At 44.4% G+C, this 14,106-nt stretch overlaps 3 protein-coding genes and 1 long non-coding RNA gene across 7 annotated transcripts in view; 2 read left to right on the top strand and 2 right to left on the bottom strand.

The window, feature by feature from the left end:
- LOC148399731 (uncharacterized) overlaps positions 1 to 486 on the bottom strand; it is a 124,963-nt gene extending 124,477 nt beyond the window's left edge. Inside the window, exon 1 of the long non-coding RNA XR_015857999.1 lies at positions 316 to 486. This is a non-coding gene — a long non-coding RNA (uncharacterized LOC148399731). The remainder of the gene's footprint in view (positions 1 to 315) is intronic.
- On the top strand, positions 1 to 3,437 carry tmem184c (transmembrane protein 184C). The gene is made up of 10 exons (XM_088373609.1): positions 1 to 475; positions 888 to 1,018; positions 1,082 to 1,118; positions 1,191 to 1,396; positions 1,461 to 1,535; positions 1,607 to 1,700; positions 1,791 to 1,903; positions 1,996 to 2,095; positions 2,187 to 2,358; positions 2,444 to 3,437. The coding sequence occupies exons 1-10, from the start codon at positions 359 to 361 to the stop codon at positions 2,728 to 2,730; spliced, it is 1,332 nt and encodes a 443-aa protein (XP_088229735.1). The 5' UTR covers positions 1 to 358; the 3' UTR covers positions 2,731 to 3,437.
- prmt9 (protein arginine methyltransferase 9) lies at positions 3,035 to 9,321 on the bottom strand. The gene is made up of 14 exons (XM_088373605.1): positions 9,021 to 9,321; positions 8,186 to 8,389; positions 7,968 to 8,116; positions 7,570 to 7,806; positions 7,329 to 7,496; positions 7,069 to 7,171; positions 6,871 to 6,980; positions 6,576 to 6,768; positions 5,854 to 6,037; positions 4,880 to 5,232; positions 4,498 to 4,820; positions 4,272 to 4,425; positions 4,087 to 4,209; positions 3,035 to 3,837 (listed from the first exon to the last, which is right to left on the bottom strand). Exons 2-14 carry the CDS (start codon positions 8,384 to 8,386, stop codon positions 3,616 to 3,618), a joined length of 2,520 nt encoding a protein of 839 aa, XP_088229731.1. The 5' UTR covers positions 8,387 to 8,389; positions 9,021 to 9,321; the 3' UTR covers positions 3,035 to 3,615.
- Positions 9,104 to 14,106, top strand: part of arhgap10 (Rho GTPase activating protein 10) — a 24,245-nt gene continuing 19,242 nt past the window's right edge. For 2 of the 4 annotated variants that reach the window (XR_015857998.1, XM_088373608.1), the window contains exon 1: positions 10,070 to 10,609. Coding sequence is in view for 3 of the 4 variants with exons in the window: in XM_088373608.1 (XP_088229734.1) it covers positions 10,456 to 10,609 (154 nt within the window). In the remaining variant the exon portion in view is untranslated. Of the gene's footprint in view, positions 9,235 to 10,059; positions 10,610 to 14,106 lie in introns of those variants that run through there. The other 2 variants (XM_088373606.1, XM_088373607.1) reach the window with 2 other exon arrangements.

The raw sequence follows: 14,106 nt of genomic DNA on the forward strand, positions 1-14,106 counted from the left end.
TTTTAAAGAGGCTAAACCCGGAAGCGGAAAAGTAGCCAACAGGAGGAAACAAGTAAACTTTGAGGCTTGCCACCAAAGAAAAGCAACAGAGTTAAGATTATTTAAATGAGCTAAATTTGGATTGTTTTAAGAATAGCGTTTCACAATGTGCTAAAGATCAAGAGGCTATTATAATACGGGCACGCACGTCATTTGTTTACATGGCAAAACTACTGGCGAGCTAACACTAGCCTAGCCACTCGGCTGGGGTAAATTAAAATCACATGAGCTGACAATTAACATGTCTTCGTAACAAAAACAACGACTTTTACTCACCTGGGCACAAGGAAGCTTTTTGGTAACTTGTCTTTATGTCACAATGCCTTGTTCTTGCGGGAATTGGAGAAGATGGATTCGTCCCCTGGTGGTTTTGTTGTATATTTTATTGCTTCTTGTGGTCCTGCCGCTGTGCATTTGGGAACTTCAGAAGTCGGAGGTGAGTCCTTCATTACCTGAGCGATGCATTATGGGGCATTTTACATGTGTAAAACAAATATACTGATTGGTTCATTTGAAAAAAACTATTGCTATATGTCATTGTAATGTTAATTATTTGTAATTGTCATGAAACATCAAGTTTTTATTATATATGGTGTATTTTAAAGGGGTTTAAAACCATATTGGTCAGGTATTGTGAAAAACCATTAATGACATTTTATACAGTTCATTGAATTATATGTATAATATTTTCATTTTTAGTTGAGCAAGCTATCATATTATGTCACCTTTTCTGATTGTTTTGAATATTATTGCTATGGATGTTAATATTATTTGGGTACCATATTGGTACAGTATTGAGCTTTTTGGAGAGGTAATTATTATTTTTATTCATATTTGCATTCCTGTAGGTTGGCACTCATAACAAGGCGTGGTTCATAGCCGGGATATTTGTCTTCATGACCATCCCCATATCATTATGGGGCATTCTGCAGCATCTGGTTCATTACACTCAACCTGAGCTTCAAAAACCTATCATCAGGTAAAGAAGCAGTTTAACATTGTCCTTGAAATACTTTTTAACTCTTCCCTGATTTGTTTCTAGAATACTGTGGATGGTGCCAATCTACAGCTTGGACAGTGTAAGTTATTAAAGTACTATTTAAGTAGCAGTCTAAAAGATAACGTCATATTATTTTCTAAAACCTCTACAGTGGATTGCCCTGAAATATCCCCACATCGCTATTTATGTGGACACGTGTCGCGAGTGCTATGAGGCCTACGTGATCTACAACTTCATGACCTTCCTGCTCAACTACCTGGAGAATCAGTACCCCAGCTTGGTCATGATGCTGGAGGTCCAAGAGCAGCAGAAGCATCTCCCGCCCCTCTGCTGCTGCCCACCCTGGCCCATGGGAGAGTGAGTTGACTTTAGCTTAGCGGCTAACATTTCAACTTACAGATGTGTTTTCTTTCCTCCAAAGAGTTTTGCTATTAAGATGCAAGCTGGGAGTTTTGCAGTACACGGTGGTTCGACCTGTCACGACAGTTATTGCACTGTAAGCGATGCGTCTATTAATTTTTGAATATATTATTTATTGGTTTTAAAGCTTCTTTTTATCCTCGGTAGCATCTGTCAACTATGCAAAGTGTACGACGAAGGCAACTTCAGCTCCACTAACGCTTGGACCTACCTGGTTATTGTCAACAACATGTCACAGCTGGTACTTTTGATTTTTTTTTTTTGTTTGAATCATTCCTATATGTTATATCATGAGTCATTTTTAGATGATGTCAATCTTGTGTCTATCCAGTTTGCCATGTACTGCCTGGTGCTGTTCTACAGAGCCCTACGAGAGGAGCTGAGTCCCATCAAGCCGGTGGGCAAGTTCCTGTGTGTTAAAATGGTGGTGTTCGTCTCATTTTGGTGAAGACTTTCAAGAGTTTTTCAGCTTAATCAACATTATTTTTATTCAGGGTGTTGTCGCAACAGTATTTTTTTTAACTAACATTTTGCAGGCAAGCTGTGCTCATCGCCTTGCTGGTGAAGGTGGGCATCATCTCAGAGAAACGCACGTGGGACTGGCAAACCGTGGAGGCCGTAGCCACCGGGCTCCAGGTGAACATATCAAGATACTTTTTCTCCATTGTTGTTGGTTAAAGCGGTTTAGATTGTTTGTTCCCGCGACTAACGTTTTTTCCTCTCTCAGGACTTTGTGATCTGTGTGGAGATGTTCCTGGCGGCCATAGCTCATCACGTAAGCTTCACGTACAAGCCTTACATCCAGGAGGCCGAGGAGGGCTCCTGCTTTGACTCCTTCATGGCCATGTGGGACGTCTCCGACGTCAGGGCCGACATCTCGGAACAAGTCCGCAACGTCGGTCAGTTAGTCATTGTTGTTATAAAGTCAATTAACATGACAGTCAGTTTGCTTGTGTATTTCTGATTGTTATTATTATTTGACAGGCCGAACAGTAATGGGTCGCCCCCGGAAGCCGTACTTCGGCGAGGCGCAGAGCTCCGGCGAGCGCTCTGGCCTCCTCTCGACCTCGGCTTCCCAGGACGCCATCGGCGAGGTGGCATCCGATCCGCCGTCGCCCGGGGGGCATTACCAGGGCATGGGGCAGACACCCCACTCCGTGTCGGCCCCCGCCGGCCTCAGCCAAGGACAGGAAGTCAGAAGTGACGCGAGTGATGATGATGACGGCGGAGCTAAAGAGCCAGCCCAAGCGGATCTGATCGTCATCACTTAGAAGAGTAATCGCTAATGAACGGGCGGGACCCAATGACATTGCTAATTGCGGCAATCAATAACTTGACAGCTTTAAGAATGTTCTGTGAGGAAATGACACTTCATCTTATGTTGGATCGCACAGTGGACTGTCATGAAGAGACTTTCTAGTCACATTCTCAAGCAATAGCGCCTTAGCCGGTTAGCCTCATTTGCAGGGGTGGTGTCAAATTATTGGTTGTTATGTTTGTCACGTTATGTAAGAATGTTGAAGGGCCAACCTGAGAAGGCACTCTAATAATGACACTACAAAAATGAAGACGGAATATTATGAGAAATCTTTTTTTTTTTTAAATATATTTTCTTGGAGTAGGCAAGGCAAAAAAATGAGTAAATAGGACTTGACAATGAACTATAATGATTAAAACATAATTTAAAAAAATAGGGCTGTTCATATATGATATCAGTTTTTTTTCTCTTTAAGAAATATACTAAAATTACATTTACTGGAAAAAGCAACTTTTTTTTTTTTTTTTAAATTAAAAACTACAATCCTGGGGGGGGTGAAAGACAAATATTTTGACAAAAAAGTTGTTCTCATAAGATTCTAACTGCTTGAAAAAATACACGTAAGTCTAAAACATTCTTGCCTTTTTAGTGTGGCCATTAATTCTAATGCCTTCCACAGCTTTATTTTTTTTTTCAATAAAACCAACAATAAAGCACTAATTGTGGTTTGTTTCTAATAAGACAGTAATGTTGATATTTTCCCTTTTATATTTATTATTAAAATGTAGATTTTCGTTGCTGGTTTTAAACAAGGACGTGACATTAAAAGGCCAAACGGCACAATTCAAAAACAGTCAACCTACCAGTTAACATCGGTCATGGCCACACTGTTGGAACATCACTCGTCTTTTCGCACCTCTATAGAGATGCTGCTGTTGCGGAGCCTGACGGTGAGCCTGACCCTCTCCCCGGCCACCACCAATAGGGGGCGCTGCATGACCACGGCAGCCTGCTTCCAGTGAGAGTTTGGAGCCAGTGTGCTGACTCGAGTTTCTTCATCCAGGTGGATGTCGTACCAGAAGGGCACTGCAGTGATTCTGCCCGATGACGTTATCTGGACCTGGGGAGAGCAGTCACATTGTCAAGTTTCTGTAAATAAAAAAACTTTGAATTGGCTCTTATTTATCTGGACTTTATTCTATGTCTTTATTTTTGTTTGGTTTTTTCTTTTTATTAATTTCTAAAAATGTTTGAGTCGTGGTTTCTATGTTGAGTAATAACGTAGCTTCTCGTGCTAGCTGCTAGCTAAGCGGGTACTATATTATCTTTTGTTTACACAACACTTTCCAGAACCTTGTTCAGAACCCACCTGGATTTCTCTGTCCTCATAGTTAGCGTTAGCATCCATGAGGTCCAGAACAAAGAGCTCTGTCGGTTCACTGAGGTGTCGACACGCCAACGTGGAGAAATCCAGGAACACGTGGACCGGCACCTGAAACGCAACACATTATTGATTGATTGGCTTGTACAGATTTGGATTTTCTGGCTACTCACAGTGAATTGATTGATGAACGGCGCGATGTTGAAGCCCAGCGTGGCTTCACGGCCCTGGACGGCGCTCTCCAGCAGCAGCGTGTCTGATTCCACCAACACACCGAGCACCACCATTTTGTGCGGGAAGACGCGACCGCCGTGCTCCAGCAGACATCTTTGGGAATACAAATATGGAAAGTCAACCAAAAATTTGCACACCTGAGTCTGACTTTTCGTTTTGCCTCACCTGGCCAAAGACGCCTTCTCCATCAGCTTCTGCCTGACGAGTCCACACGTCTCCACGCAATCCAAGAAGATGGCGCTCCAAAGTTTCTCACGCGAGGGCCTCTGCAGAGCCCCCTGCTCGTCCTCGCCGTGGTTTAGCCAGAACTCTAAACTCCCCTCGGGAACGTGATTGGCGCGCGCCAGGCGTTCCAGCACGTCCTGCTGCTTGCGCTTCTCCACCGAGCTGTAGGCCTTCACTCCGCCGTGGCTGGCAGCGATGAGGGACAGCATAGAGAAGCCCTCCGACACGTCCAAAACGTACAGAGGGTCCTCGGGGCAGGGTTCCTACACATTTGGACACAAATATTACTCAACCTGGAAATTCACCAAATCAAATTCCATACCTTCAAGACATCAGCGGCGGCCTCCAGGTTTTGAGATTGGGCCTTCAAGCGGCTGATGAGTTTGGACAAGGCGGCGGCAAAGCTCCGATGGTAGTCGGAATTGTTCAAGAGCGCCATTTCCGAGCACTCCAGCATGCAGACGTCTTGGTTTTGCCGTGTTTGGAGTGACGCCAGGGCACTGCACAGTTCCGCTTCTGAATTGGGGGCAAAGTCGCCGGCGTCGCGAGGGTCCGGAAACATGCTCAGAGATATTTCCTGACCGCCTCGTAGGACAGCCACGCTGCAAAGCCTCAGGTAGGCGTCCAGGCAGGACACTTCTACGATTAGTTCGTCGCCGCTTTTTAGGACAAAACCTGACGGGGGAAAAACTCAATTGTTGACCAGGGTTACAATGTTACAGTTAAAAAGTATAATAAAAAAAAGTTTGAAATCAAGCTCAAGTGTTGACTGAGGTGATGAAAGAATTGTAAATGAAATGGGAGCGGAAGGAGAGCGATGAGAGTCAAAGGCACAGGGGGGCGGGAGACTCGTTCAGGAGTAACATCTGTTCACATCTTCATGTCAAATGAAAAGCAAAATGCATATTTCATGATCGCTAAAGAGTGTCAAAGCTGATCACGGAGCACAGATAACAACGGACGGAAAGAAGCGGATGGAGCTGACGGACGTGGATGTTGACGGATTCCCGTGACAGCAGCAACGACAGTCGAGTCAGCCGCCGTCTGGAGGATGACGAGCTGCGCGTCTGACTCGATTAGCGTGGTTACCGCATTGTTGTGGTCTAAGTGATGAAACGGCGCCCTCTAGTGATTACATGTGGAAATGCTTGGCGGATAGAAAACCAGCAATTTATTAGCGCTGATATCGATCGAACTGATGTGAGACACCCCTTGGCGCGATCCTCTGCCCCTTGGAGTTCTTCCCCCGCTTATCTTATAATTAGACGCCGTGCACTGAATAAATTTTCGTCTTACCCTTGCTTGTGTGTTCGGGGTAGATGGCCTGCTCCCAGCAGGTGTCCTCATGGGGTCCTGTTGACAAGCTGTTTTCTTCATCCAGGTGCAACTGGAACCACACAGCCAGCGCATCCAACTCGCCGTCCCGTACCACCGGCAGGCGCACCCGCTGCACCGGCCTGGAGCTCAAACCCTCCAGCTCCTGCCGAAAGCAGACAATATTCTTCTTTATGACTAAAATATAATTTCATAAAATCTAATTCAATTCAAAGTATTTCGTAAATTGCACTGATGAAGCTACGTTTCGGTTTAGTCTTCCAACCTAAAGTTTTACCATCCAAAAAAACAACTTCACTCTAATTTATTCTTTCTATATCCCCTCTCGAATTTATGTGCGTGACAAGGATCTGAATAAATTAGCTTGGCTTGTCTGCAGTCCAATTGCCCAGCAACATGGCGTCTGCGCTTGCCTGCTTGCATGATAAACTTGTTAATAATAAAGTCGGGTAGGAGCTAATGAATGAGGCAATCCCTTCAGGCCGCCGATGATGCAAAATGTTTTGCTTCCAGGAGACCAACGCCAGAGAATTAATTACGGTTTTGATTATTAACCGGTGGAGTCGTTAGATCCTCGGCTCCGGGAGAGACGGGGGGAGAAAACAAAAGAGCACACGGGGACTTATTAAGCATCGTCACCTGTTAAACCAATGAGTGAATTTAGTGTTTAAATCTCAGCTCGCCTGCACGTGGTTGAAGTCGATGTGGAGCACGGTGAGCGGCTCGGTGAGGGCCGAGTAGCCTCCGGGCAGCCTGCTGAGTCGTTCGGTGGTGTACGGCTCCATGGAGTCGTCCGGTTCGGTGCTGCAGCTCACCGGACTGCGCAGATGCTCAGCTGCCGCCAATGAAAGACCGCCGACGTCGGACACGCAAAGCCTGAATGAAAACAAATAAAAATGGTTGTATTTATCAGCATTTGCAGCCATTTTTGTCCATATAGAGAAAGTCTCTGTGTTTAAAGCCGTAAAACCAACATACTTATTATGTCGCCGGATCTCCAGGCACTCCACAGCCATGGCGAATACAGTAGCACTGGCGGGGATGACCCGCCCAGTCGCAGAAGGATCTCGGGATGCAGACTCACCCCTCTATGCAAAAAAATAAAAACATGTGACTCTATACTACATTGCAATGTGGCAGCCATTACTGTCCTTCCGTGACTGTTTTTGTTGTTACCTGCGGAGGCAGCAGCAGGTGGCGCCAGGCATGGATGAGGCTCTCGATGATGCCTTCTCCAAACAAGCCGGCGTCTACCGTCTCCGTCACCACCAGCGACACCCTGGCAGGTCAACAAAGAAAATTATTTTTGTATTTATTTTGTTAGTTTTCCTATACTGAGATACAAATTCTCCTGTTAGCTGGTGATGCGCAGCGAAAGTAAGCGACAAAATGGCCGCCCCCGTGAGATGGCCTGGCGTAAACGCCCCTGCGTGTACCTATGCGGGATGTCCTTTGGCACTTCCATTTCCAAGGACTTCATGTGGAGGATGCGGATGCCTCCGTCCATCCCGTTGGCGGCCACCACCTCGCAAGCCAGCTCGTACATGGTCTTGGAAAGCTCGCAAGCGTAAACCTCGGCGGCCCCAGCCTTTTTAGCGCACATGCTAACAATGAAGGGACGTCAGCGATGAGGAAAGACGCCGCCGCACAAAGCAGATAACGGCGTCCATTTCTCACCCGAGGATCCCCGTGCCGGTACCTATGTCCAGCACGGTGTTGCAACCGCCACGCACCGCCTTCTGGATGGCCTGCTGGTACTTGCGGTTGCGCCCGTGGTCGTTGAGCATCAGGAAGTGCCAACGCTCCACCAGCCAGTTGGCCACACGGTAGAAGTTTTCCCTGGCCTCTGAGAAATCCGGCTTCAGCTTCAGGGCTTTGAAGAAATGGCCCGCCGCTTCATCTCGGAAGCCCATTCTGGAAAAAAATTAATAAATAATGAAAACACATAACTTTGACTGGGAGTGGCATGAAGCATTTAAAACCACAATTTCACATCATGCTAGATTTCAGTCAATAGTTTATTTTGTTAAGTGTTAAGCTGTTACGTTGCATGGACATTTAAATGGAGAGCATACCTGAAGAGGTGCTCGCCCATGCTGTTTAGAATGACCTCATCTGCAGGGAAGAGCGCCAGCGCTTGCTCGTAGCAGCCGAACAGGTCCTGAATGCGGCCTGCCGAGTCCAGCTCCTCGGCCCACTTAAAGAGTGTGAAGCGAAAAGACTCCTGCAAGAAAACCAAGAGAGAAAAAATAAAAAAATCTATTTTTTTTAGCAGAGCGCTCAGAGACATTACCTTGGCAAAGTCCTTGAACTCTGGTGCCAGGTTGAGGACCAAGAGGTAGTGCACAAATGCGGGCCCATAGTCTTGGCTGAAGAGGCACTGCTGGGCGCTTTCCAGCGAGCTGGACACCAGTTGATTCCTTGCCGGGTCCTCTCGGCGCCGTCTTCGGGTCCTCCTGCCACCGTGCTTTGGCCTTGCGCTGGCATTAGGCATCCCCTGTAAACAAATTGAAATGATAGTTTTGATTTTCTGAAAAATGTTGCATCTAGCATTCCTAATATTGCTATCTTGTTAATAAAATGAACAATAATTTTGTAAATTTATATTTTTTCTCATAATTTCCCCATTTTATTCTTGGAATACTTTGATATGAACTATTTTGCTGTTGATCTTGTAAACATCACTTACATTCTCAGAATGGAAAAGTCTTTTTTTTAACAATATAGTTTTTTGCTGTTAGTTTTGTAAAATTGTGAGAATACGTCCACGACATTTCAACTTAATTCTTGGAATTGTTTCTTTTTTCCCTTTATTAGGTAACATTTTTGTCTTAGTATTCAGTTATGTAGTATTCCTCTAAATAATTATTCTTGCAATATTAAAATCGGGCAGACAATAAATTAGAACACACTGCAATGCTGCTGTTTTGTTTAAAATATCATTATTTTGTAATTTTTCTGAGTGCAAGGACAATCACTAAGAGGGCAAACTCTGGCATGGACAAACTGCAAAATTGAGATGCTGTAAAGAACAAGTAATGTTTTGATGACAAATGATGTGATTTATTCGTCATGCCCATTAATTAATTTAAAAAAAATCTCGCCACGCGTCACTATTGCTGACATACCGTGAAAGGTTAGATCACAGCAAGATGATCTGTGGAACGACGTACTTGTTGTTGTCGTTTGAAAAAAAATAAACCATTCAAATGACGTTTTAGGTGACGTTTCAGATACACTTCATGTCAAAATGTCTTTAATAATAAGCCTCCGGAAGATTCTTCTTCTCCAAGAGGGCATCGCGCAGTCGGTTTAGGACAAGCGGAACGAAAGCATCACTACGTAAGCTTTTACCGAAATAATAATAAACTGGCTACGTAAATCGGAGCTAAATGCATTATTGAGCTCTTCGGGTCCTACGATAAAACAGCTCGGGTTTGAAACACACTGGTGAATTTTGTTCCGCATCAACATGTTTTTTTTTAATTTTTTTAAACTATTGTGTGGATTTTAATTCAATATGTTCAATGACTTTAATTTACTCTATTGGAGTGCATTAAGACCTTAAATACCCTCTTTTAAAAATCTATTTTTTTTTATTTCTTGTCCAGAAATGGCAAAATTATGTAATCTGGTGAGCGACATATAAAACAAATTCTAGTTTTAGTCAAAACCCATTTTCTCAACTAAATGACGAGGAATATTGAAAAGTATATCAATAATAATATTAATTATTATAATTATAATAACGAATAAAAAGTATGATTTTCTTGCGTTTGAGCTGTAGTTGATACGATTAAATCATACAAAACTCCACAAACAACGAAAGTTTTTATTGTTTATTCCATAAACAAACAAACAATCCAGGATAAATTAGGGCAAATTTGGATGCTCCAAAGGTGTTCGACCAGATCAAGAGGCTTCCCCAAAATTTTATCACGATGTCGCATTAGCAAGCTCGTGAGACAACAAGGCTATTTAAATAAGCGAGTTAGGTCAGAAGCTTCAACATTGATAACATTAGGACTGACTTTCTTTCGTAATTTTTTAAGTCTTGTCATGTCTTAATATTTTGAACTAGTATTTTTTTGATTTGCCGTGCAAAAGCGGAAGTGGTAATCGGTTACTATTTTAACTTGTTGAGAACTCTTTGGGCGAAATTCTCCCGCCTCCTTCTCCCCTACACGCACGCAGATGTCAGCAGAGTTTCTCAATCTGTCACTTTGCTAGGTGGGGTGCGTCTATTGAGGGCAAAGCAAACATGTACGCGACAACTTTCTGACAACCGCCCTGGTGTGGACCTTATTCTACCGTATTCACCTCGTTTCTTAACAACCCAGCACCTCGCTTTTGCTAGCTCCTCTTTGCCCTGAAAATTTGACAACTGAAGAGCAAGACTCGCGCGCGTCATACAAGTAGTGAACCATGCTAACCCTCGTTAGCCGCTTCTAGGCTAACTCGTTATGCTGCCCGCCGGCGATTTGACCTCAAAAGCTTAGGTTTTTATCCCAGAAGTGACTTTTTTCCCCCTTTACTTCCAAAAGTTGAGAACCATACGGAGACATGGGACTTCACCCGCTGGAATTCAGCGAATGCTATCTGGACAGCCCCAGTTTCAGGGAGAAGATTAAGGCTCACGAAGCGGAGCTGGACAAAACCAACAGGTTCATTAAAGAGCTATACAAAGATGGAAAGAACCTCATCAACGCCACCAAACGTGAGTTTACTCCTTTGGGATCAGCTGGACTCCTTGCTGAGTCGATTTAATGAACTGTTTGTTGGTGGTGTTGCTTGGTTTTGACTTGCAGAACCACCACCCCCTTTCATACCTGTGCAATTTGTTTGGCTAATATGCATTTTTTTTCTGTGTTTTGCATGAAAAACAATTAACTAGGAATCTGGTGACAAAGTCAAACTGTCAATTTTGTGCCTACCTAGGTAGTTTTTGGAGCCTTACAGGTGATGTAATACCTATGTGTAAAGGGGAAGGTGGAAGTCTTGCAGGACATGTCTGGAAAGTGTCCAGGATCTCTACTGTGAAAAGGCTGGGCATGCACATTTGTTTAATTGGCTTTCAATGCAGGAGGTGTAAACTCTTGAGACAGCATAAAATGCATTTGTCATGCCCCGTCTGCTCTGAAATTCTTACCAAAATTTAACAAAGTAACAAAATGATCCAAAAAAAGGACCACGGTGTTCTCGAGAGCACCGGCTCTGGAGATTCTTTCCTGAGCCCCTATCCAGCCAGACTGAAGCCAAACCGAAACACTAATAAAAGAATAATCCAACTTTTAAGGAAGATTAAAATGCCACTGCCAGAAGAAGCCCAGAATGTCCTGGAATGTCCATATAAAGGCAAATTAGACCCAGCAACATTTATAAACCCATAAAAAAAAAAAGAAGCTGACAAGGGTTCTTTTGATATCTTTATCACACAATCTTGGTAAGAATCAAAATAGTCACATGCTTTTTTTTTTTTGTGTCTTTTAGTGAGCCATCACTTTTGGGCATTGGTTGGCAGTAGACTCAACTTTTTATGCTAAGGGTTATTTATTTTAAAAATCTTGCCATTTCCCAATTCTCTGTGTTGTTAAAACTTGGAAGAAACATAAAGTCGACGTAAATTTGCTTTTGCGGGCCGCAAAAAAAATGATGCAATGGGTCAGATCTGGCCCCCGTGCCTTAAGTTTGACACCACTGGTCTACAATAAGCCTCACATCTTTTGGACATCCTCTCTTGCTTGTATTGCAGTTAAAAAAAAAAAAAAAAGATGCTCACGTTTTGACCTCGGAACGATGCGTTGTTGCCGTTATGTGACATCTCTCTCCTAGCAACTCCCTTCCACTCCCACAGCTGGGAGGATGTCCCGCTACGGAAAGTCCTTGGGTTCGGAGAGGAAACTTGAAGCGGGGCTGCCGGAGGCCAAAAGAGCGGTGACATGGAAGTGTCCACAAGAAGAGCAACAAGCAGATGGGCTTCTGTTCCTCGGGCTTTCCTCCTCAGGAACCGTGTCCCGTCTCTAACTGTTGTCCTTAGGAAACGCGTTTCTGGAATTACCTGGGAGTTGAAAATCCCAACGTCATTTCCACAGCCGGACTTCCTCGCGCCACTTGCCGGTCTCCCCTAGGAAAGCTTCGCAAGGGTCTGGGTTTTAAGACTAGCCGGCCTCCGTATGTTTTGGCCCGCTCCGCCGCTCGCTATAATCACATTACGACTTCTGCCAAAAAGCCACATCACAGCCTTTCATTAAACTCGCATTAGCTCCACGTTTGAGGTTTTCGTCTCGTACTGGAGAAAACAACAAGACTAAAGAATTGTACTTTGGGGGCGAGCCACCGAAAAAAGAGATTCACATCTGCCACCGGCCGCATGGTCATTGTTGCCTTCCAACATGACCTCACTCTCCAGACTTGTTTGGACAACCAGGAAGTGTCAGATGAAGTAATGCGTCCTCGGTAGGCAAGGGGACAACGGCGGGGTCGTGACCTCTTAGCAAGGCTGCGGTGAGGGCAAACGCCGGAGTGGGGGGGGAGTGGAATGGACTGGAACAGATAGAGGAGCGTGAAACAGGAAGGGGCTGTGGAAAAGCATGCTGCTCTTTGAACGTCCGGCGAGGGCGAGCTGCGACCGATGGGAGCCCAGCAAGCAAAATAAACAGGCCGTGTCGAGCAGATACACGGGAGGACATCTTCAGCACTGAAACTTTGAAACGAACTGAAGATGAATGAAGGAAACCAATGGTTTTCATTTGAGTCTCCTGTATGGAAGGCACAGAATGGATTTGGAAAAAACGGAAAAAAATTCCATCCACACCTCTTTCTCTGAATAGGGGCACACACGTGTTTACGTGACACCACCGGGGCCTGTTTGTTTCCATGTTTTCAGCCCGGTGGTAGAAAAGAAAAGCTTGCTTGTAACATCAGATGACGGCAAGGTGGAGTCGACTCATGACTCATCGCCTTGAGCCGGAGAAGCCGAGGTCTCTTACTTGCGGCGGAGAAACCAGCCAAGTTTGACGCTTCCCAGGCTTGCTCCAAAAAGAAAGAAAAAAAAAACAATTCTGTCTTGTTGGTCGAAAGACAGCTTCTGGGCAAACTTGACATTTTTTTTTTTTTTTTTGTATCAAGGACACAAAATCACGTTTGCTTCTCCAAATGGCGCCTGTTGTTGATTAATGCCGGCATCTCGTGTTCATTCCTTGGGTTTGATGTAATGAAGTCCGCACAGCTTGTCCTCATAACGGCCCGCCTGAACCATCCGCCCTTCGCGCTACTCGACACGCACGAGTGAGCTTTGCGTCATCGCGTCCATCGCACTTGCAAAGATGCCGCCCGTCTTCTTTCAATCTCCAATATTAGTCTTTGGAACATCTTATCTACAATTGATTAAATAATTTCTAAGGACTCGCTAGATTTGTTAACTAGCATGGCTAACACCAATTAGCTTCAGCTTAATTTGCTAACTGGCATGGCTAACGCCAATTAGCTTTAGCCTTTACATTACGTCAAAAAACAGAGAACAAAGTATTTGGATACTCGAATCGAATTTGGTTTGGTAACGCTTTCTGAGGTCAGCAGTCAGGTCATTAAATTAACAGTGGATGTTTCCCGTTGTGAGTTTTGCGCTTTGCTAGCTTTCCGTTCCAAAATGGCGGTAAAGTGACACGTTGACTTTGCATTGTCACCTTGCTTCAAGTTGAGTTTCCGCTTTGTTCAGGCGTGTCAGGGTTCCTTGCAATGTTGTGAAAACACATTTGTGGTATCGGTGCGAGCTGATGAAGTCTCCAAACTGGTTGCAAGAGGTTGAATAAGACAAAGTCAAGCTGGACCATTAAAAAAAAAAAAAAAAGAACAAGTTGTCCTCCCATGAGACAGATGATGAGTTTAACATGTTTTTTGTGTTCATACTTTCTTAGGAACTCCACCTTGTCGTATGTAATGTTTGACAAGGTGCTAATAAAAACACGGGCAGTTGTGCAACATTTTACAGGAGTTGAAAAATCAAACTAGTTGGGGTGCAAGATGGCAGATTTCACTTGACGGTTACCATTGGCAACCAAACTGCAGTCATTCCAAGTAGTGCAAAATAAGAGTGTGGCGAGCTCCATGACAAGAGTCACCTTTTATGGACTTGCACACCCTGCTCTGGATTCCAGCACGGTGTGCACTTCACATTTGGTTTCCAGATGAACAATCAGTCCGTTCAAAGTCAAT

This window comes from Syngnathus floridae, chromosome 4 (genome assembly GCF_059516105.1).
Source record: "Syngnathus floridae isolate MCC-2025c chromosome 4, RoL_Sflo_1.0, whole genome shotgun sequence".
Lineage (NCBI taxonomy): Eukaryota > Metazoa > Chordata > Actinopteri > Syngnathiformes > Syngnathidae > Syngnathus > Syngnathus floridae.

Excerpts from the sequence above, each read along its gene's own strand:
- tmem184c (XM_088373609.1), top strand. The coding sequence starts at position 359 with ATGCCTTGTTCTTGCGGGAATTGGAGAAGATGGATTCGTCCCCTGGTG. Across the intron at positions 1,397-1,460 it reads CCACCCTGGCCCATGGGAGA|AGTTTTGCTATTAAGATGCA; the intron begins GTGAGTTGACTT and ends TTTCCTCCAAAG. Across the intron at positions 1,904-1,995 it reads GTGGTGTTCGTCTCATTTTG|GCAAGCTGTGCTCATCGCCT; the intron begins GTGAAGACTTTC and ends AACATTTTGCAG.
- prmt9 (XM_088373605.1), bottom strand. The coding sequence starts at position 8,386 with ATGCCTAATGCCAGCGCAAGGCCAAAGCACGGTGGCAGGAGGACCCGA. Across the intron at positions 7,807-7,967 it reads ATGGGCGAGCACCTCTTCAG|AATGGGCTTCCGAGATGAAG; the intron begins GTATGCTCTCCA and ends ATTTTTTTCCAG. Across the intron at positions 7,172-7,328 it reads CCAAAGGACATCCCGCATAG|GGTGTCGCTGGTGGTGACGG; the intron begins GTACACGCAGGG and ends TTGACCTGCCAG.